Source organism: Aythya marila (genome assembly GCF_965140915.1).
Source record: "Aythya marila genome assembly, chromosome: 2".
NCBI classification, from domain to species: domain Eukaryota; kingdom Metazoa; phylum Chordata; class Aves; order Anseriformes; family Anatidae; genus Aythya; species Aythya marila.
In genome coordinates, this window is record NC_139043.1 from 45,976,720 (window position 1) to 46,001,155 (window position 24,436).

At 40.2% G+C, this 24,436-nt stretch overlaps 1 protein-coding gene across 1 annotated transcript; it reads right to left on the reverse strand.

Moving 5' to 3' along the window:
• Nucleotides 1–1,304: 1,304 nt before the first annotated feature.
• Nucleotides 1,305–22,466, reverse strand: TOPBP1 (DNA topoisomerase II binding protein 1). Its single transcript, XM_082755294.1, has 28 exons — nt 22,451–22,466; nt 22,247–22,334; nt 21,806–21,940; nt 21,091–21,234; nt 20,149–20,330; nt 19,825–20,018; nt 18,926–19,105; nt 18,100–18,269; nt 17,391–17,554; nt 16,619–16,866; nt 16,046–16,365; nt 15,046–15,218; nt 13,995–14,206; nt 13,558–13,856; nt 12,187–12,360; nt 11,374–11,483; nt 10,142–10,265; nt 9,666–9,815; nt 9,054–9,162; nt 8,271–8,463; nt 7,215–7,441; nt 6,566–6,729; nt 5,561–5,675; nt 4,885–5,048; nt 3,849–3,989; nt 2,660–2,749; nt 2,209–2,370; nt 1,305–1,832 (listed from the first exon to the last, which is right to left on the reverse strand). The coding sequence occupies exons 2-28, from the start codon at nt 22,325–22,327 to the stop codon at nt 1,689–1,691; spliced, it is 4,569 nt and encodes a 1,522-aa protein (XP_082611420.1). The 5' UTR covers nt 22,328–22,334; nt 22,451–22,466; the 3' UTR covers nt 1,305–1,688.
• Nucleotides 22,467–24,436: the final 1,970 nt, after the last annotated feature.

The window sequence follows — 24,436 nt, forward strand, 5'->3', positions numbered from 1 at the left end:
GTGCTCAAAAGCCCTGCGTGTGTGTGCATGTGTGTCTGGGGAGCTCCTGGTCATCTCTAAAGCTTACCTAAAGTGGAGGGGTAGGGGGCATAAAATGGGGATAGCAGCACTGCCCTCCTAGAGCAGCAGCAGGGATGAAAGAAAAGTTAAAGCACCCTCCAGGCCTCTGGGTCTCACCTACTACCCACACCTATTTAAAATTCCTATAACACAAAGCTGCATTTTAGAAGTAAATCAGCAAAGTGTCACTGAAATGCAAAATTAATGCAAAAAAAAGTGATTTTAAGACATTAGTAACTTATTTTTCTGTACATGGCCCTAAAGCAAGGCAGAGATGTAGTGGTTGACATCCACAAATAGTAAAAAGCATCACGCTGATAAGATAAAGCAAAGCAGTTGCTATGACTGTAGTTGCTGCAGTTCAATTTAGCCATCTCTAAGCTTCTGCTCCCAGGGCCTTGGATTTCACCTTTTAAAAGAACCAAACTCCTCATGGGCATTGGCACCTCCAGTCCTGCACGTAAAGGCATGCCGTGCTCCTGCTCTCTCACCTGAGGACTCCCGCAGCTCAGGCCCCTTGTCCTGTCCCTTCAGCAGCAGAGGGGCCGTTCTCCCCCTGGTTGCGCTGAGCCTTGGGTCCTGGTGGCTGCTCCTTCCTGGTACCCACAACTGCTGGCGGTGCAGAGGTGTTCTATAATACAGGGGGTGTTCAGCAGCTAGAAAATAAAAGTAGAACACAGCCCCCACCAGCCCTCACCTTCACAATAAAAATAGCTAAATAGACTTGGAGGATGTTACACACGTTTCCCTGGGCACCTCTACTGGGGCCCTGGCCAGGGGAACTTGTGCTCTGCTGTTCAAACAGGCTGCAGCAATTCCAGCCGCTTAAATAAAGCTCTTCTGATTTAAAAAGCACGGCTAAGCACCTTTACCCAGCCCAGCATGGTGCAACTGGCATACAGCACGTTCTCAGCAAACACACCCAGACCCCACAGCTACTGAAATGTCAAATAACTTGTCAAACATTCTGCTTGTCTGACCAAGAACGTTTCCAGCGGCTGGAAACTAACAGCTCTCTTCTACCTCTGGGTTCCTGCTGCAGCCTCAAACAGAGCTCAGCCAGACTTCAGCTCCTGCAAAGAAGAGTTAGTTCTAGGTTTGTTTAACACAATCATCAGCACTCAGAATGGCAGAAACACAGAAAACATTTTATAGAAATAATTTATTATATCCACCATTAGTAGCAAAATCTGTAAGCCCTTTTTTGGTCTGTTCCCCCCCCCCCCTTTTTTTTTTGCCCCAAAAGAAACCAACAGGTTTTATGGTTTTCCTCTTCTAAGTCCATTGCTGTGTGCAAATGTAACAGCATTCTCATCAATTGCTGTTTTTCCCACAACACACAGATAAAAGATGAACTAAGCCCCTCACAACGTATTTCTTAACTACTATTACACAGTGGTGTCTCTAAACCAAATCCGTAACTGTTACTGTAACATTATGGAGACAAAATATTTTTTGAATAAGCTCTTGCAACAGTTTTGGATGGTACCAGTAACCAAAGCAATCTTTCCTATGAGTATTCCTGTAAGCTTATTTTAATCTCAGGACAAATTAGAAGCTTTTAATTTTCATGGTAAGAATGAAAAAATATAAATACAAAATGTACAAGTTAAAAACACCGAATTTTCTCAGTGTATCCTGGATCTCTTGACTCTGCTCATTTCCCCCGCTGCTTTTCTTTTCTGGGATAATCCAGTCCCAAGTTCTTTGTTGTTCTGAAAATAAAGTTCAGCTTCTGGCAGGCAGTAAGACTCCATCGGGGGAGGTGGCTCCTTCAATAAAGGAAGGGAGAAAAAGAAGTGGCTTAGCTCAAGAAGCTTCTGAGAAGGAAGAAACAGCTCATTTGTTTTCTAAGTTTTAAAGTAATAAAATGAACATTGTGCACCTACATTTTGAATATTTTGCAAACTCCCTGCCCTGCAACAGATCCGACTGCCAGCACTGGAACAAGTCATGTTACAGCACGACTTGTTAAAATTTGCAGCCACGGATCGAAATAACTCAGCGCAGGCATTTGTGGCCATAATTGCTGGCAAAGAGGCTCGTTGCCAACACAGCAGCAGCCACTTTGGAGGCTCCCGGTGACCTGGCTTGCTAGAGGTGAGGGGCCTGACCCGTCCCTCCTGAGAGCGCCCCGGGCACACGCACCTGGATGAGGTAGTCGGCGATGTACTCGGGCTTCAAGCAGTTCACTCCCTGGGCTGCTGCCTCGGCTACGTTCACCCGGGAGTCGTCTGGCTTCAGCTTACTGAAGTCAGCAAAGAGATGAGTCGCTTCTTTGAAGAAAGATGCGGAATGACCAGAAAACACCTGCCAATTAAAACACGAAAGACAAGAACTAGCTTATTTTTCTGTTTCCTCCCCAAGGGAGACAAATGCAGTTCATGGCCTATAAATTCACATTCATCAAGTTAAGCAGCAAACCAATACAAAACTAAATACCATTTACAGTGCTTCCTGTACCATCGTGTACCCTTCAAGAAGGCTGATCCTCTTATGAGAGCTGGGGCCAGAAATTGTTACTAATATCTTAAATACAAAAGAGATAAAAATGTCCTTATTTTTTTTGAAAACAAAATTAAACCAGTAACATACATACCTTTGCTCCTCCTGACTGAAGAAGGCGTCGGAACCCTGCTTCCTTGGTCTGATCAACATTCAGGATCACTTTCCAGCCACTGAAGGCTCCCTAGAGAAGAAACTCAATTTACTACAAAAGTACACACTTAGGGGATCCATCATTTATCTCTTCCAGGAATATCCATCAGATGAAGATTTGCTATCACCTGGTTTCGTCTTTCTTAAATATAAAAAAAACAACAAAATGATTCCTAATAGCTGTTGAGCCAACCCCACACACTCCAGCAGCTTGCCACCAAGCCCTTTCACCCACATAGCGAGAGGGGCATTAAAAAACACTTGGCAACGAGTATTTTTTTTTTCCAGAACAGACACTGATGTACAAAACCACATTTTTAAGAAAAACAGCTACCGAAAACAACATTTTTAACCTCTGCTCTGTGCACTGTATTACATACTGTCATAGTAAAAGCACCTCTGGCCACTGGGTCTCCAAATAGGCAAGTGGCACAGAGGGTTTGTTACAAGCACTCACTTTAAAAAGGTTACTATAAATATCTTCAAGTCAAGCGTTACACTCATGCAACTGACACAGGGGCAGCATTTCTACCTTTCATTGAACTCTTCAATTCCTGGTTTGAGAGAGGAGTTTAAAAGGTTTGTGGAGCTCAAGTCCCACTTTCAAAAATCTCACTGAAACACTGTAGAACTTGCACGGTAAAAATCACAGCTGGTGCTTTTGGAAAACATGTGCCTTGTTTGCAGTGCATAGAACACTCATTGCTAGAGCTACGGAAATGCTGCCCAGGGAGCTGTGTTCACATACATGGCACAGCACAGCACTTCTATCACTGCCAGCACCAGCTGAGGTTTCCTTTTAAGAAAAAGTTGGGTCCCCGGTCAGAGCTCCGAAGCAGAAACAATGGCACCTTGACGGCTGATGGACATTTACACCTGTTGGTATGTATGTGTTTAGCTTTGGAAAAGAATGAACAACAGCTCAGGAACAGATAAGGACCTAATTTTAATATATTAGCACAAAAAACTTCTTAAAAAAACAAAATTACTTAACTAGGAAAATACCCAGCTAAGCCATTTTGTTCCTATTACGATGACAGATGAACTTGCTCTGCCAGTGAAGTTCTGGTGACAACCGCTGGCCTGGCCACCCACACCGTACAGCTTACATTCAACAAGTCTCTAAATACCTCAGCAATACCAGTTTCTTGCCTTCCTTTATGAATTTTTTTCCTCCATCTCATGGCTGCGAGCGCTAGTTTCTTCTGGTTTACATTGATTCCAGACAAAACATTAAGTATGGAATTATTTCCCCACTCATAATCTTCTTCCTAGAACAATCATAAGCTTGAATTACAAAGAAGTCCTCCCAACTTTTGTACTGTTTTTCCCCGATGGCAAAGAAAAACAAATAAAAACAACAATGTCCAAAAAAAATCCCAACCCACTGTAGCTTTGTAGATCAGTTTTATCTGGGAATACGGCATTAGTTAAAATTTGATATGGCTCCTAATTGCACAGAAGTTTCTTTTCCATGCATAAAAACTGCCCCCTGTTTTAAATCAACTCATGTTTTCTGTGACATCAATTCACATCATACACTACCAGATTCCTCCTGTGGATATCAACAGGGGAATCCAATACAACTCACTATTCTGGACTCTTACAGTATATTCCAAAACAATTCAAGTTGGTTTTGGTATGTAAAGATATGACCCAGTTTAAGTTAGCCTGGTCAATGTGAAAAGACTGCCAGACAGAAGAACTGAATTGTTAGGGAGGTGTGGAGTTGGCAGAGAGTGTCCAACGGGTTTACATACACAGTTATAGAGTTGGAATCTTCAAAACTTAACATTCATTTACTGAAATAAATCAAGATTTAATTCCTGGTACAATTAGTTTCACAGCTGGTACCAGTGGAAGTTTACCAAAAAGTACTCAAGCTTCAATTTTCAGAATTAATTATAAAGTATAGATCTTTAATTTGTCCTAGATCAGGACAAGTTTTTGTCTGCAACTAGTTTTCAGAGAAAAGCTTGCCAAACATTTCTCAGGTTTTGGATCCTCTAAAAATTCCAAGGCTTGGGCACCCCAAATTGCTATTTGCCTTTCAGAGGTTAGGTCCTTTCCCAGTAAGGTACAAAAAAAAAAAAAAAAAAAAAAACAAAACAAAACACACACATGAAAAGAAGTGCAACATCCTAATTTCTCAATAAGGTTACATGCCTGAACAAAGCAGCCAGCTGCTCGACATGCCTCCAGGTAGGAACGATGAAGCACCCACTTCCCAGCTGCCATTGAGGCCAGGAATTTTTCATTTCGAAGAGGATGGCCCACGATGATGTGTGTGCAACTTGGATCAAAGCACTGCTTCTCAAGTACTATTCCACCTTGGAATTGAGGAATGAATTTGAAAGTTATTTAAGGGTCAGGCTGTACCACAAAGGATCACTCAAAGCGAGAATTGAATGAATTTAAATAAAAATACACTTAACTCAAATTTACACGGATAACCCCAATCTAAGTGACATGGGCAGAAGCTGCCAAGGAAGGAGGAGCAGGCAGAAAGAGTGGCTCTGATAAAAAGAAAGTGCCAATGTAACACAGACAGGAACGAGACACCAGAGGAGGGCAGATCCTAAACACCCCCAACAGTGAAGAATGAGGCTGTTGTGGAGACAGCTAAAAGGAACAGCAATGTTTTTGTCTCCTGCAGTTTTACAGCAAAGCTGATCACTCACATAATAACAATATATTCAAGGAATTGCTCACAAGCACAGAAAACCATAAATTTGAGGCCTCCAATCTGGTGAGTCATCAACAGAAGCCCTTTCTTTTCCCAGAGCCACAGCTGACCAGCTTACAGACACACTATTCTGTGCATTTCACAAGGATCTAGTACCTAATTCCTCAATCAGATGGCAGTAATCAAATCTTTCTTGAGGATTAAGAGAAGACAGCTGAAATTTACGGTGTTTTTCTGGCTCTTCATCAGCCTTCTCATCTTCTGCGACGGCCTGAAAATACAGTAAGACATTTTGAAAATATGACAAAGACTATGCTGACAGCTGACTGTATCTCTGCCAACCATTCTGGGTTATTTTTGTATTTCCTTTTAGCCAGGAAAAGAAGAACCAAACCTGTCAATCACTTGACAAAAAGCTGGATCTCATCAAATTGACATTAGTCTCCTGCTTAACGTCCTCTTGGCTCCCCCTTTCTTCAGGGCACAACTGAACAGATCTGTCATAAAAACTAATCCTCCATTCAGGGTCACTGGATGCCAAATTGAATGCAGCCATCATCCACCTATCGCGCTGCTTCCTCCATTCAGGCTTTCTGTAACTTCAAGGGCTTTCATGCATTTCCACCTCAGCTCATTTAACAGGGCACTTCATGCCTCTAAAGTCTGGCTGTCGTGATACATGGCAAGCAAAGGACTCAACTCATTTTCCTAGTGCCTTCCAAGTTCACTATAACACACGGAATTTTTAAACCAGGTCTTTGGCAGGGGAGGCGGATGGACACAAGCCACATACTCATTTTGTACCTCAGCATGAATTCCAGATACTACCAAGGAAACAAAGGCCTAACCTTTTTTTCCATCATCCTAACATGGCTGGAGGAGTTCTGGGTAACACCCACAGCCCACCTCAGTGTTCCACCAGGAGCTATTTTGCTAACACGGCAAAAAGTTTAATTTATCTGGACAAGCGAGCTTTATTTATTCACGCAGCCATTATTTGTTCAAAATCTTGGAGAACAGGGGACATAAACTGAGCTGCAAAGAAGTAATCCACTACAAGATTTTAAATTCAGATATTCACAGTCAAATTCAAAATTTCTTAAAGTATGGTTATATCTCTTAAAGCACCTGTCCTTATAAGCATTTCTTCATAAGACAAACCTTTTCTTTGGGCTGTGGTGCCACGGCAGGGTTAGCCAGGGGAAAAGCAATGCTGGGAGCCTGTGGAGTGGGGATCAGGTTATCTTTAATGGGTGTTTCAGGATCTCTGTGTACAGGATTCTTTACACCTTCCATCAGATCTCCATCCTCAGCCTCAGGAACAGCTGTGAAAGTAAAATATTGTTACATGATTTGTCTTTGGCTGAATATAATTATGGACAAAGTAAAAAAAAATAATTATTCTAAATGTCCAAAAACCACCCGCTGGTTTTATGATTAAAAAGACTCCGCTACTGGCATTTCCATTTGCATTCCACTCCATCTACCTGACTTGTTACCTGGAAACCAGATGGGGTTCCAAATAAAAATACAAGAGAGATTTCTTGAAGTTGATCCAGGCTATTTTTTCAGACAAGTTCTGCCTTGGTGTTTGACCACAAATGGCAAATGGATAGGAAAGCACTTCTTTAAGAAAGAGCAACACATAACAGAGCTCAAATATGTAAAATTGTATCTTCATCCAAGAAATACCAACAATGCTCACTTTCTACTGTTTTTAAAGTAGGATCCAAACACCACCATATTTTAAAAGCCCCAGAGATCCACCCGATGTTGTTACAAAGAGAAAACATTTTATTTGTGATCTTACCTATACCAGCAATCTCTGAATCACCTATGGATTCTCTGAAGACAGACTCATCCATGTTCTTATTGACATTACTCTGAACTTGCTCTGGGTACTGGGAAGGACTGTTGGGCCACTGAAAGTTGCTGACAAGTCTCGCTCTCTCCTCCCTTGCAGTAGGGTCATCCCAGATGATCTGCTCACTCTGGGAAGGCTCAGTGTTTATATCCGTAAGTGCTTGACGGGACTGCCTGAGACAAAAAGCATAGGTACTTCAAATATTTGTTTGTTTTGCAGAACACTACCATCCTAGAAGGTAATGTGTTAGGATCACATCAACTGTAGCATCCAAGTGGCTTTATTAGAAAGCATGGACAGAAAATGAGAAAGCTTCAACATAAAAACAACCCTGGCAGCCTGGCTTTGTGTGTCTGAGCGTCAGCGTGGCTGAAAAAAGTCAGCCAAAACATAAGTAGGCAATTTTTTTTTATTACATGTCATGCTGATAAATTATTCCATAATCAGTGTACTTTGCTCTTTACTGAACCTATTAATTTGCAAATAAATACCAAGCTAAACGGAATAATTTTGCAAGGTTTCAATTAATCTCTTACTGTAGCTCAGCTCTGTTAGAGCTCAAATTCTTTTCACTGTGATTTAGAGAGAAAAGAAAAAGAGGAGCAATATTCCTGCAAAGCGCTTCTGTAAGGAACTATTTGTATATGAGCTACGTACTGAAGTACTGCAACACTGTTTTCTTAAAAAAAATATCTCTAAGAACATTAACTAATCTGAAGAAAAAGAAATCAGCATAATTCAATTCAAAACTAAAAAGCAATCATTCTACCATTGCTTGAAAAGTGAGACAGACCCACTTACGGGTAATCTTAGGATTAATAGAATAATCTGAGTCTGTCTAGCAGGTCTTGTTAAAGACTGAATTACAAAACAATCAACTGAAGTACATCAGTAGAGAAAGACAATACATCTGAAAACCCTGCAGACCTGTTCACGTTTCAGTGACTATCTGAGAATGAATACAGAGGACAAAATAAGGTGTTTCAAAATGCAAATCAATACCTTAGAGCTTCCAAAACCCTACTGCGGCCATTTCGCATGGGCCGTGTGCTATCGGGAGTAGTTGGAGAACCGTCAAAACTGCTCCTCGAAAGGGATCCTCTTTGTCCTTGTGGTCTCACTATTGATGTGGCAGACATGATCTCCTGCAGCTGCCTCTGGAAGTTCTCCCTCATTTCTAGTGCTTGGGTCAAAACTTCAAGAGAATAGACAAAGCCCGCAGGATCAGGAGTGTTACATTGCAACAGGTGAGATTCAAGTAAATTTCCCTCCCCCACATCAAGAAGCAGACAATATATTAAGGGGTGGAAAAAGTATCTAGGAAAATTATGCACACCCCAAGTGTGCATAATGTGTATGCACATAATGTGTATTTCTAAGCACAAGTAGGAATTCCCATTTGGATCCCTTCTGAAATTGCCCATGTGACCTAGCTTGTATCAACAATTCTCCTGTAACATATTTCTGTATATTACATGGAAATGTATAGTCTAAAATATTGATTTGTCACGTTAAAATCAAACTTCAGTTTTTTTAAAAACAAAGAAACAGAAGGCAAGTAATTTGTTATGGATGATCACAATTTTCTTGTGGGCCAATAAAAATCTTTAAATTAGAGAGCAAAACATTTTTCTCAAATGCAGCAACGATGAGGGCTGGCTGTATTTGACTGGTATATAAACATGGTACCTAAAACTTCCAGATCTGAACATTCAGCACTGTAAAAAGCTTATATAGGCAGTTTGACATTCTGCAACTATTTTGAAAGCAAGGATTTTTATTTACCTCCTTTGGATTCACTTGTTACAGTTTGTTCTTCTCCTGTATGGACTGTTTCCTTTAGTTGGTCGGTAGTGACATCATCCTCAGCATCATCTTCATCCACTGGAATAATCTAAAACCAATGAAGACAAGTAGAATTCTCAAACTCCCAAATTTTTGCTTTTTACCCTTGTTCAACACTTGCACAAATTCTGAAGATTAACAGTCTTGCTTTAGAATACGCTAACCTTTCTGCCACCACAATGACAGCACGACAGTGAACAACAGCATCAATGGCAACACCTGCTCTGCAGTCTAAACGTCTGCTAGGTTGAGTTTATGCTTTGGATCTCTTATTCATTTACAAGAGAAAGCAAAGCATAGACTACATTATTTCAAATTTAGAAAGCACACTGAATCCTGAAGTGTCTGGGTTTCCCTCCACCGCCTTAGAAGAGGGTTACAAATGCAGGAAAAACCTGAAAGATCCTCCTGCAGTAGCTGCTATTAATTACTAGCTAAACCTGATCCAGAGCATCACTAAGCATCAAATTTATTTATTTCATTAAACGTAACGATTAAGTGAACTGAATCCCCATGGTGTCATAGAACATGAATTTATATCACACACTATACCTCATTTTCTTCTGCTGGTTTTCCAGTTGATGGAAGCTTACCCGAGGAGGAAAGCCTGACATCCTGCACTGCACTGATGTCCAGACTCATTTTGGGATTGTAGGTGTGAGGAAAGAGAGATTCAGGAAGCCGTTTATATTCTTGGGCACTCTGTAACAACATCAGTTAACATATGAAAGATGAGAAACCGGTTGAAAAATAAGAGAAGTTCCACATCTAAGCATAGGAAAAGCATAATAAAAGCATCACTGAAAAGGTAGTTTTCACAAGAGAAAAATGTAGCTCTCATTCTGAAGAACGTAGCAGAATTGTCAAATGGAAGAGAATTCCTTTTCTCCTCATGGAGAACAAGGTAAAAGTACACTAGTGAAAACTGTTTAATTTATAAATTCAAAGTGGAACATAAAGCATCAGTTCCTAGTTTTAAGCCTCTGTTTCCCTTTACTTTTAGTAAGGGAACAAAGCAATTTCCATACCTCTAAAAGCCAGTGTTCCGAAACAATATGTATCCCCCGTTCTTTAACGGATCTATACTCCTTGTTGTTGTCATTTTGCCCTCCCTTGTAGATGAAGTGTGTTACTGATTCATCAAAAGACCATCTAGAAAGAAAAATGAAATGCAACTTTAGGATATAATTTGCTACCAGAAAGCATCAGACGCCAATCCCAGAATTTTTCCTGTCCTTCGCTCATGATAAAATACTGTTTTGCTTATTTTGTTATGCCTAAATAAATAATGAGCCTGCTTCTTCACCAAAAAAAAGGCAGCAATGAGTTTCAAGATAGAACACCTTCAGTTTCTTCTGAAAATATTCCTGAAGTAAACAAAAGTCAGTCTGAGAAAGGTATGAAAGAGGGTTTGTTTGTTTTTCTTTTTATTTAAGTAAATGAACTTCCAAATCAGTTTCTAAAAGAACGTATGACATAGTATTAGAGCTTTGCTTTTCATTGATGCACTGAGCTGCAACTGAAATGCTAATTCTTGAAGCTCAAAATAAATAATTTTATACTGATAAAAAAATCAAATGCTATTTCAATTAGAATATAAAATATATGAATATTGATATATCTATAATACATGTTATAATTATATATATTATATATATAATTATATTAATATATTATAACATAAAATAATAATATGTATATTTTATATCAATTTTAATCTCCATTTTCCTCATCCACGTTTTGAATGAAAACTTTTAGAGCAGTCAGTAATAAAATACATAAACAGGGTTTAGCAAGACCAGAATTGTCTTAAATCACAGCAGTTATTTTGTAGTTCGTCCTAGTGACAACCTATTTTAGTTAAGAATGGCAAGCTTTTTGTTCTTAGAAAAGCTTACGATCTGTAAAATAATTAGTTTTTAACCAAAGATCAGATTCAAAATCCAAAATATATATTTTAAACTACTCAAAAGCTGAAACACCTTCAGAGTCTTCTGCAAAAAAGAGAAAGAAAGAATATTTTCCTGTGCTTCCAGAAGATTTCAGGACAAACAGTCTTTCCAAGACAGACTTATCAGGAACACAGAGACAGCAGAAAAAGATAGGCATATTTTGCAACAGAAATCATTTAAGATAGTGAAATCTAAAGTTCAGCTATAGCAAAAGGTCATGTAGATAAGAATATTATAATGCCATGACTCATATTTATTAGAATTCCTAACAGTGCAGAAGCTTAGAAGCTGTTTAGATCAGCTGATACCTGTACTCTGCGCCAAGAGAAGCTGCTACCGCATTCAGTTCACTTTGCCTCTTACTAAGCTTTTTACTAACACAGATAACAACATCAGCTAGAGGCTTGGGCTCTTCTTCCTGGTCAAGGAGGAAAAAAAAAAAAGTAATGTTTAGAAGGTTTCAGTATCAATAACAACAATATTTAAATATTTAGTGTAATATGTGATAACATATACACTAACAAGAAAGATAAACACATTTTTTCTGTACTTGCTACTCCCAGTCCCCATGGTCAAGAGAGCACTATTATCATTCCAAACACGAGGAAACCAAAGACAAAAGATTTACTCTCAGCCAGCCTCCCCAAACTATATTGTTATCCTCTCATCACAGACTGAGCACTTCCTGTACACTGAAATTAGGGAATTATTAAACCTGATGCCACAACGTATTTCACTGTATTGGAACGAAAAAGAGCAATATAAAGAACTACAAAATAACAAGTGATAGCCTTCCTTTACCGAAAACCATTAGCTTTCTTGCCCCTCTTTTACAATATACTGTGGACTACCACGGCAAGTAGTACACATCCTTTTCTCCTGCTTCTTTTTCTGTTTTCTTTCATTAGGGTAGATTAGAATACAACCCTGAACTTTAGCCCAAAGCAGACTATTTGATCCTACTCATCTGAAGCCTAGGAATTTAAGTGGGATAAAATCCTCCTATCCTAATATTATGAAAATGAGATTGCTACAGATTTATATAGCATGCTGCTTAGCAACTACTTAGCATTTGGGTAGTTGTACAGATTTGAAATTCTTTGCTTTCCAGCATTTCCTACCGCTTCTGGCTGTGCAGCCTTCAACTGAGGGCTGGCAGTAAAAGCTTCTGCATTCCGTGTGCTGTTTGCCAGTGCCAATTTCAAGTTCCTGCCAATGACTTCAGAGAGAGGTGTGCTCAGCTTCCTGCTTTTTTGACCAAGGCCTCCTGGAGTTTCCAAAGCCGCCAGAGCATCCTACCAAAAAAAGAAGTAACCGACTGACTTTCATGAACACATTGCAACCCATATTTTCACTCGAGTGCAAATTTCATAAATCTAGTAGTAAGATCTCATACTCATAAACCAGGACCACGTACTACAGTAGTGGTAAGTAAGTGCAAACACAGTACCATTGCACAAAAACAGTACAAGATATGCAGACCCTAAGAATAGGATTAAGTAAAACAGAAACAAGATTAATGATCTTCTTTTTTATTGCTATCAATGAGAATTGCTTTAATGGAAAAACCAGCAGCCAAACCTAGGCATTCTTAATTCCAAACCAGTGCTTTAATTTACTAACAGTCATATGCAACTTCTTGGGTAAGGAAGATATGTGATTCCCTCCAAACTATTAAAACACCAAGCTCTTTTTTTTTTTTTTTATGAAGAATTTTAACCTAAAGTATCTTGCTTTTGAAAGTTATCAAGGTAGCAAACTATTAGATTTCAAAAAGCAGAGAACTAGTTTCATGAAACAGGATTAACTCAAAAGAACATTTGATAATTCTAGTTCCGTAATGTTTTGTTCTGTTGGGGAAGGGGTGCATGCATGCATAGAAACCCAATAATTTCGCAGGAATTCAGTGAATTCACTTTTTACTGAAGGCCTTGAAGACAAAAACAAACTTGAAGACTTCCCAAGAGCACTCAGATCACTCAAAGAGTTATTCCAGCATAGATACTCCCAAGTGTCAGAGGCTTCTTTGTTTTGTTTTAAGGTTAGTAGTTTTTCACGGTTTTCAGAATGAGACAAGGAGCCCAAAGCCCCAGTCCATTTTTCAACTTGCAGTAACAGCTTGATAGCAGTTATAATGATACTTTTTAACATAACAATTTTAAAGTAGCATTTCATCACAGAACAAGTAACTATTTTTCAGTATCTGGAGGAATACATGCTGTGAGGTGTAGAACCCCTAAGATGCAATAGGCACAAAGGAGCTTTCTTAAGGACATTACAATATCTACTACACAATAGATTTCATCCACAGGTCGTTAACTAGAAATGCACGTAAATAAATAAAGCCATTTTTCCTGCTTTATTCAAAAGGGGAAGGCTGCATGTGAACAGCTTAAAGAGACCTAAGATCAAGTTTCTGTTTTCTTTTTAAGTTTATGCACATTTTTTACCCTGCTGGCTCTACTGACTTAAAAACTTGCAAAGAACATTACCTTTACATCAAAGGAAGGCTTGAATAACTTGTCTTTGGAAAGAAACTTTGATGGTGTGTCAAGGTGCAAAGACGGTTCTTTTTGTGGCAGTGCCCCTTGTGCATGAGGGCTTGCGGTCTTCCCAATGTGATGAGAGATCACAGCTTGGAAAGCTTTACTCTGGAACCTGTTGATATCAAGAGGGGTCACAGGTGCTTTTTTTCCAGCTTCAAGCAGATAAGTAGGTCGTTCTGGAGAATCGGGAGATTTAATAGTTGCTGGTGTCTTGTCATTAAGTTGAGTAACGGAACTCTCCTTATCTTTAAATGAAATAAAGGAAACATAAACATGCAATCTGATTTTTCTTTTAAACACAGATCTCATATACATTTATTTAAATAGCAACTTCATTCACCTAACCTTTCTTCCCATACTCCCTTAGCTTGCTAATAACCAACCTTCAGCCTCTGCATTTTCAACCAAGAACTTGCTCTCATCTGCTCTCTTTCCTGTCCTTGCAGACTGCAAAAGCCAAGCTACGGTGACCGCAGGCAAATTCCATTTCTTTGCAGCCTCGTACTTGGAACCACTTGGCTCTTTCACCACGAGATGTGTGCTGGCAAACATCCCCTTTTTTGCATTGGCTTTTCGCACAAAGAATTCCTGCACTCTAAAATTAGATTAATAAAACATTTCTTTAGTCATGACAAGGTTAACTTAGGGAAAGTTTACAGTACTATAAAACACATTCAAGCAAGTGAAGGAGAACCAGCAGAATTACCTAGGGCCATCCACTTAGTATGTACACTCCATGTACTGGGCCTAAGATTTTTCTGCAAGATTAACAGGACAGGCTGGATTCCCTTCTGGAGCTGACAAACATTGTTTCCAAACAAACAACAGTTTTCATGTTACAATTTTTCCCTTATCATGAAGGACCCAGTTTTACAAGACAGAAGAACCGAGAGCTCACCAGCAAACACTTCAGTTCAAACAGACTGCAAATCAGATCAAACGATACTCTGTGATGAGAATATACGTTTTTGCCACTCCCAGACTGAACATGGCTTTGTTAATGCTTCTCAAAGCTCCTGATGGACTGTAAGCAAGTAATTCACCATTCTAGGAAATGGTGCACTGGCACTGGTTATGAGGCTGGACCAGATATTACTGAAGAGGAACAACAGTCTGCTCCTGGACTCTGAAGAGCAATTCAGAAGGCCCAGTATCTGAATAACTGTCCTTTTTGTCAGCAAATATGAGAAATACAAGACTCAGGGGATTCTGACAGAAATTAGTCTCTGTGAAAATAGACTAAACTTCTCTAAAGGAGAGGGAAATAAAGAACTGCATATTAATGCCTCATAGCTTCAGCAACATAAATTAACAGAGTCCGAAAGAGCTTTACACCAAGATTTTTTTTAAGTCCTGTGAAAGAATAAATGAAATGCATGAAGGATTTCATCACATTGGCTGCCTAACAAGAAGGAACAGTAACAGGAGACATACCTTGCTCCTAGCAGTCCTGCCAGATAAGCTAGGGAATCTCTCTCTGCACCAGTGAACTGGCTAAAAGAAAGAACACAGTCCACCAAGGGAGTAACTCCTTCCATTACTGGGACTGGTGTGAAAAGTGGATTGGACTGGGGATCTAAAAGGACCTGCTCTTCCACACATGTTACCTTAGGGAGAAAAAAAAAAAAAAAAAAAAAAGATGATAGAGATGAAAATGCAATCAAGCCAAATAGATAGCAAACAGCAATATTGCAGGAACTGTACAACAGCATTTATGGACTCAGTAACAAGCAACCTGCTTCCATTCTTATGCTTGAGACAAATTATTTCACAAGCTATCATTCTCTTCTAGATAATTTTATTTTTGCCAGGTTTGACTGACTTCGACATTTTGAGAACTTCTCAGTTACTATTCCAACTCTGGAGACTCCCCTGAAGTAATTCAACATATGACCTGAGGCTCTGCATAGATTCACTTCAGTTATCTAGTACTAAAACCTACTATCAGCAGCTAGTCTAGATCATGTGCCCCCTCTTGATAAGTGTAATTAATGTTTTCTTGACCTTGAGTTATAAAGATGACTTGCTTTCCACAGCTTTCTGATGTGGCAGAGAGCATGTAGCAAGAAACAGTAAGCACAAAGATATCAAATGAAATCATTTGATATTGAATTCTTTATGCGAAAATCAGTCAACTGCTTTGCCTACAAATTCATTATTTAGAGAAAATACTGGTAGAATCTCATATGAAAAGCCTTTGAGTTGTGACAACAAACTCTTATAAATAAACTGTAGAAAAAAAAAATCAAACAGGTGAAAGATACCTTAAATACGCAAAGGCTTTAAAGCCTTTTATTTAGCACATTTCCAATAAAATAAGGCCAATTTCTCAGTACCTTATTTGCATACAAGCCACCAGTAACTCTGTTTTCTGACAAGACTTATATCTAATACATTCTGCTTTATTACTGAACCGAAAAGTTAACTTCCTTACCAGCCATGTATTGGTGACAACATCTCCAACAGTTGACTTCACAGAACATCCCAGTAAAGGCACCACAGCATAGTCCGCAATGGTTCTGCTTTGCGGCGGCACAATTTTCCCAGCATTCTCCTTTATAATATCTGCAATGCAGGACTCATCTTCTTCACCAAAACCCAGAAGAAGAAATCTTTTTCTGGCAAATAAGCCTCCTTCAACCAGTGCAGAAGGCTCTCCCAAAGAACCATTACAGACAGAAGAATTATTCTCTTCTTGAACAGTCACACGAGTAACATCATTGAAGCCACCAGATGGTATTTTCTCAGCTTCAACTGGAAGAGAAAAAAGAAAAAGTTGTTTGACAGGAACCTGAAGGTGACTCAATGGCTTCACGGAGAAGTAGTAGCATTTTGCTGTCTTCCATCAGCTTTAAATTATAAAATGCTCTATATGGTCCTGTTTAAATTTAAATTTTAAAATACAATACAGAAGTTAAAACACTAGACGCCATTCAATTTTTAAGTAAATGCTGCAAAACTCAAATTCAATTCACAAGCTCTCTGGCGTGCTGGGCCTAGAACCTACCTAACGTAGAATCATTATTTAGATATTGAGACAAGAAGTCGTCTTCTGCAGCTTGCTGGCGCTTTGTAACATTCACAGTTTCTTTCTTCAAAAGACTGTTGGTTTTGGGAAAAATTGACTTCACGCCAGGTTGCTCCAAAATCGGATTCTCTAATGGCTGGTAGCTGGGAGGGATATATTGCTCCACTGCACATAGATAACCTTTAGTAAATGACTCCAGCAACCATTTTGCTGTCACTACATGAGGCCTATAAAATAAAGCGTTATACAAATAAGTTACAGCAGGTTTCAAAAACTGTGATTCTTCCTTCCCACTCTGCAAACTACTGGTGTGTATACACATGCATACATACATGCACCTGAAGTCTGCAACTCCAACACTAAGCAAGTGTTGTGCACTTTACAGGCCCTAAGGCTTCTTAATTCTTTCAGTCTGAGCACAGAGAGCTTCATACTTACTCTCCTACAGTGTAAATTTTATCTGCATGCTGCTGGGTTGCCAAATCCTTCTTCCTCCATATATTAATACATCAACACCTCTTTTTCACCAATAAGAATGCTTGCTTTCTATTTATTGATGTGACCCATGGCTATCCAAAACTCAGCATATTCAAAAGCACATGAGGATGTAGTTGTAAATACCAGTTGTGATTCTTCCTAAACAGTTGCCTTAAACAAGACTTTCACACCGATACATATTTTCTTGTTTACAAGGCAGTAGGATAAAGAAAACACGGAAGAAATAGACTATAGGCAATGTAATTATCAGAACCTGTGAAGCGTCTTGTCCAAGAAGAGTTTCAGTTCATTACTGTTTTCCCCCAGAATGACATGGGTAACATCTTCATTAAGCTGATCAAATCGAACACCACCACCGCAGTTAATGAGCCTTCTCATCTTGTCCAACTTCCTGCCACCGAAACCACATAGATAGATCTACAACGAGAACACAGAAACAAATAAGGCTTTTGACAAAGACAAAAAAAGGGAAAAAAATGTGGTAGGATTTTTTTGGTATAATTTGTCACAACTGCTGTACACAAGTACAAGTGGTACAGTTTCTGAGAAGCAGGAAAAAAGAAGTTAAGCAGTAACTGGAGCAGTAATCTTTGTATGCTATTTTAGCAAAGTTTGGATATTTACTAATGGAATGAACCCCCAACCAAAAGTTAAATAGGGAAGTTGTGTAACAGAATAAAATTTAAATCAAGAAACACTGTACACCAGTTCTAGAATCCAATCACTACAGTATTTAAATACATATGTCTCTCTATGTATATATATATATATATATATTTTTTTAATATAATTAATGTATTTCATATACATGTGACACACAAGCTACAGTATATGGCCACAACATAAACATGGCATTTGTGGCTGATAAAACATTTACTCCAGCAGAACTGTCAGCACCTCAGTGTAACTTGCTTCCACAGAGTAAGACCGAACATTTCAAAACACAAGATTGTTAAACATACTCGACAGCCATCTAATAAATCTTCAGGGGCTTGAAAAGAACTTATGTCCAAGTTTTCCAGCTCATCAGGAGGAGGATCCAGCCTGCTGCTCATAGCAGAACTACAAGCAGTTTCACTGACACCACTCAAATTGATATTGGAGATGTGGCTGACGTCCGAAAAGTTATGAGCTTTAGTAGAAACAAAAGAAGACGCATTAGTTTTCTCTCCTCTCTTTCCACAATTTAACTGAACAAAATATGAAACTGACACATGATTTTGTTGTGCTAAAAGGAAATGTGAAGTCTAAAAAAAAGAAAAAGGGAAAAATAAAGGAAATGTAAAATAAAATATATATATAAAAATAAAGGAAAAATAAAGGGAAAAAATGAAATATAAAGTAAAAAAGTAACAGGCTAAGTAAAATACAAACAAACAAAAAAACTTGAAAATCAGCATTTGTTTTCCCTCTAAGGCTGTTCTAAGGTTTAATTCACAACTGACACCTGATTTAAATTACAAGCGTTGGAACAGCCCTGTTGATTTTTTTATTTTATTTTTTTTTTTTAGGACATTGTTACACACTGTTGATTCTTAAGTGGACAGGTATACCTAATTCAAACTGACTGTTTAAACAATTATTCACATGTTTAAGTCTACAGATGTTGGAATATACAATGTACATAAAAGTAATCTGTTGCATTTTAAGCATAAACAGAGCAGAAAATAAACTTTCCAAACATTATCATTGCAAAAGCAGGCAGCATCCTACTAATTCAAAACCGTTCTTCTTTCTTAGTACTATAAATGTTTCCTACTTTAATGCATCTTAAAAGGTCTTACTTACTATCAGGTTTGCTGGCGTGACTCGTAGGCGTTGAGGTACTGGGTGTGTTACTTGATTTTGATCTGCCCTCTATTTTATACATTGTCTCATCCTGACAGAAGCCTTTCTCAATACTGTCAGAAAACCACTGCACGGACACACAATGCACATTCCATTTTCTGGCACATTCGTACTTCTGACCTTTCAAATTTAAATAAAAGAAAAAGACACGAGTTATTAACAAACTAATGTTTCAAAGAGTGATCACTGAAAGATGAATTGACATTAAAATTTTAAAACTCAAGTAAGTGATTTCAAGGTGACAAAACCCACCTACAAGTTGTTTTCAGTAACATTGCTATATCAACTGGGAAAAAAAAGGATCTGTAAAGTGCAGACAGTACCTGCACATTTAAATATGAAGAAATCAAACGTAACTGTCCTGTCTCCAAATTCTCATTCTACTAGGCTATGAAATAAGAAGCTTCTCATTCTTCCCACAGCAAACCAACAAACAAGAGGGAAGGATGGATCTTCAGATAGCATCCAGAAGGTACAAAGAATAGTTAAAAATAATGAATCCACAAACTAATTTCAATCAGTGTATAAATTAAGTCCCATCCTACCCTCCCAGAAAACTTAAGTTTTCTTTATTTGTCCCTTCCCGCTAGGATTATTCTTTATTCTTCCCTTCCCTTCCATTCAGTTCTATCAGGGTCTCTGTTTGCTTCTTTTGTTCGCCTTTTGTATGCCTTTAGAGCAAAGCCAGTGTGTCCTGTGTTATTTTTCTCATCAACACTATTCCCCTGCATAGAAGCAGTAAGACTACGACTGAAGCAGACACAGACTGTTTAAACTCTTATGCATATTTACACTACTTCAATTCAAAAAGGGAAAATAATATTTTCTCTGAGTTCTACCTTTTGGCTCTTGAACTATGAGGTGAGTACATTCATTCATCTTGAGCTGTCCCGTGTATTGCCCACCATGTTCAGCCGTGAGGCGCTGGACTTCCTTCCGGTCCAAGCTACTTAAGCCGGTTACACAAATTGTACAGCCAAGAAATATAGGACAAGCGTAGTCTTCCATGTTAACATCAGTATATCTCATCATGCTAAAGGAGTGAAAAGGAGAAGAAAAAAAAAAAAAAAAAAGCAAGTAAAATTAACTGGTAGAAGAAAGAAGTGTGTGTCACCTTAAGAATTACCAGTCCTCATCACAAAGTAAGTTTTTGTTTGTTTTACCTTTGCTGAGATTTATCCCACAGTGCCTTAACCCAAGAGGGAAGCAGAATAGGTTTTTTCAGAGAAGCAGCTACCAAGTATTTCTTGCTGCCAACTTCTCCAGCTATAAGATGAGTTACTGACATGTTGAGGTCTCTGTACACACGTCCACCCATCATCTGCACATATTTATGAACTTCTTCCTGAGTGTGGAAAAACAGAAATAAAGAAAAAAAAAATCAGTTCTATGTGGTTTCTCCTAACAAAAACCCCACCTGTTCATAAATCGAAAGTGTATACGCATATGGAAGTGATCAAAAATATCAAATATAAATCCAATTTTACTTACATTTACGGTAAGCTGAATATAATACATATCCTTAATAAAGATGTTACAATCATACTGTATCAGGAAAAAAAAATGTACTGATGGTTGTTTTTTTAGGTAGTATAAATTAGAAAGAGATGTTGGAATAATTAAAAGAAAGCATTTAAGAAAAACTATGGACACCACAGTTGGCTGGGTGTTTAATATTTACCACATAATTTGAGAAACCAAAAATATGGTATGTTGTCCGTAGCATGCTAACTGGAGACAAACTAGCAAGCTAAATGATCTACCTCTTCAGCTAATAAAAATCCCCAAACATACGTTTACTCCCATGTTAATGATGTCTTACACTTTTATATACATTTATACTATGCATGTACATGCATAGATACACCACTACATACATATTTGTAAGCTACATACTTACCGGAAGACATCCTCTTTCTCCATACAATTATACAATTCTTTACATAAACTATACATAGTCTACAAACTATAGAAAGACAAGACACGTATACACACAGGCACAGTTACACTTAGTATATATACTGTGATTGATGCCTTAGCAATAAGCCACCTGAAGCAAACGTCACAGAAGTCAGCTAAATGATCCATCATGTACAACGCATTACCCTAACATCTTTTTCAAGGCTGGTACAGGATATCGTTACATCGGCCATGGTCATGTTGTACACAGGATACTCCGCTCTTGGGACACATCGCTGGGACTGCATACAGTACAGGACCACCTGTGGTCCAACAATTCTACAGCCAAGCTGCAATGAAATAACAAGAACAGAAAACAAGGAAAATGAGCAGAAGGTACACTGGTGCAGGGAAGGTTTCCTTTGTCACTGAATCCTGAGTGACAAAGCAAGGCCTGTCCTCTGTCCTCCTCTAGCATCACCAGGTAGGTGACAGTTCTGCTTTACTTTCTGGTGGGTATTTTCAGTACAGTCCTCTTAGGTTTTCTGGTCTTAATAAAAGCAACAGATGCTACACCTAGCATGTCACAGAATTCCAGACAGTCTTTGTCTGCTGGACAATTCCTTGCAGGTCAAATGAACTCACGTTACTCAAGAATAAAGAAAATGAGAGCCAGCTCATTTTCTGACTCCAGCAGAACCAGAACCAATCCTACTTTTATTTTTCCACTTGCTTCAAGACAATCCTTATTTGCTCATCTTCTTCATCCCTAAATACAGCATGCAGTGAAGTTTTAAAGTTGTTATTGGGTATACTGAATACTACTATATTTAGTGTGAGAACAACATGAAGTGTATAAGCACGGCCATGAGTGCTCCTAGAAAAGAAAGAATAACGTAAGCAAACTGATGGGTCGCATACCTTTTTGAGATGATTGAAAACATCGCCTCTAAAAGGATCACAAATATAAAGGGATTTATCATTTTCTTTTATATTGAGTGCTGTTTCTTCTTCAATGATCTGGAGATGTTCTTCCGACTGAAATTCTTTTATGGACTGCAGGAAAACAGCTCATGTAACTACACGCATTTAATCGACAAACCAGAGTTACTTAATCCTGAGGAAGCTATAAAAGCACATCCCCCCGACACAGCCCACAAAAAAGCTTCCCTGGCAAGAGCATACTGGCAGAACAGAGAGCTAAAACACCAAACAGCTCCTCAACACCCCCCCAGCTTTCCACAACCGTCAGATTTAAAACATTTAGCGTACAAATCGTCACCTCCAGACCCACCCCGGAGCCACCTCACCGGCCCTGAGAGGGAATTGGGGGGGGGGTGGGGGGGGGGGCTGCCTACTTACCTCGAGAGCTTGCCAAAAGCACCCCGAGCTGCCGGCAGACCTGACGAACCTGACGCAAAACGGCTCCTGGCCTCCTGTCATCCTCCACCTGAGCACCGAGACCCGGTGAGACCCCCGGCTGTCCCCTCACCGCCACCCCAACCTCCCCCGGCACCCCCGCAACCCTTCCCCTCCCCTCCCGCCTCACTCCGGCCCCTCACGCACCCGCCGCAGGCGGGAAAGCGGCGGCCTCGCATTGCGCAGGCGCGGGGGAGGAGACGGGAGGGAAGGGGAGGGAAGGGGAGGGAAGGGGGTCGCCCCGCTGCCGTCATGGCGGGGCGGGGCCGTGTGTGGGGAGTAACGGCCGCGATAACGCCGCCCTGGGGCGGGGTGTCCCTCCCCTCCCCTCCGTTTTGGGCATCTCCAGAGGAGACGCCACAGCCCCTCTGGGCAGCCCATGTCAGTGCTCTTTCGCCCTCACAGTACAGAAGTGTCCCCCTCATACCCAGTCAGAACCTCCCTGTGCTTCAGTTTGTGCCCATCGCCTCTCACAGAATCACGGAATTTCTAGGTTGGAAGAGACCTCAAGATCATCAAGTCCAACCTCTGACCTAACACTAACAGTCCTCCACTAAACCATATCCCTAAGCTCTACATCTAAACGTCTTTAAAAGACTTCCAGGGATGGTGACTCCACCACTTCCCTGGGCAGCCTGTTCCAGTGCCTCACAACCCTTTCAGTGAAGAAGTTCTTCCTAACATCTAACCTAAAACTCCCCTGGTGCAACTTTAGCCCATTCCCCCTTATCCTGTCACCAGGCACGTGGGAGAACAGACCAACCCCCACCTCACTACAGCCTCCTTTAAGGTATCTGTAGAGAGCAATAAGGTCACCCCTGAGCCTCCTTTTCTCCAGGCTGAACAAGCCCAGCTCCCTCAGCCGCTCCTCGTAGGACTTGTTCTCCAGGCCCCTCACCAGCTTCGTCGCCCTTCTCTGCACCCGCTCAAGCACCTCGATGTCCTTCTTGTAGCGAGGGGCCCAAAACTGAACACAGTACCAAGTACAGGGGGACTTGTCCTGTCGCTGGGCACAACAGAATAGAGATGGGCTCCATCCTCTTGTTATATATGGAGTGGTAATTCGTGCTGAGAAAATGGTTGATACTAATAAAGAAGGGGGAGATTTGGGAGTGTGGCCATGGGGGTTGGAAAGCCCCGTGGTTGAGATAACATTAGACTCTTAACGATGAGGCCATCAGGAATATAAAAGAGTTTAGAGGGAACAAAGAAGGGTGATTCAGGAGACTCCATGCACTCTCCAGTTTCTTGTTCTCCAGCCGTTAAGGCATGGAAGTTTCTGGGCGTTTGCTGTTGTTGTTACATTCAAAGTTGTTTGACCAATGAAAAGTTGTTTTTGAAAAGAACTGCTGTGGGGAGAAGGGTATAAGAGGGGAACCTGCCCTCAAGATAAAAAAAAAGAAAGCAACACGATGGGATGAAGTTATGTCATCGATAAAGAAGCAGAAAAAAAGGAGTGAAAAGGAACAGGCTAGCAGAACAGAAACCAGGACGGGAACAGGCACACTGATCGCCTCGTGAAGATGGGTTCGGCCAAACTCAGCAAACTGCTCAGAGAAGCTCGTACAGAAAGTCGCTGGAAACAGGCGCACCGGAGCTGGGAAGCTCAAGCTGGGGCACACAACTACCCCTCGCTGTTAAGCAGTTGTGCGTTATGGGGAATCATACGTCCTTAGGAACAAAGACTGTCCTGGTAACCTTACAGATTATTATCCTTATTAACAATCGGACAGTTTATGATCCTGAAATATGGGACCAAACTGAGGTCAAGGTGTGGGACTCTGCAACTAAAAACGACAAGGTTGCAGTGGGATTGCTCGGCACCTGGCGAGCAATCTCTGAGGCCTTAAGGAACCATGTGGAGCCACAGTCAGAAACGTGTGGTCTGCCAGACAGTGAGGGAGCTGCGGGCTCCTTTACTGATCCGACTGCTACGCCATCGGCCCCTCTGCTACGACTGCCATCGCAGGCCTTTGCTGTTACGCCCCCTGCTGACCTGGACGTGCCTTGTGACCCAGGCCCTATTGGCCCTGAAAAGGAGATGGATATGCTTTTCTTCGATCTGGGAAGAATGGGATACATAAGGCCCGAAGACCGAGTTGCTTGACAACTTAAAGCAAGACATGTTGTTCA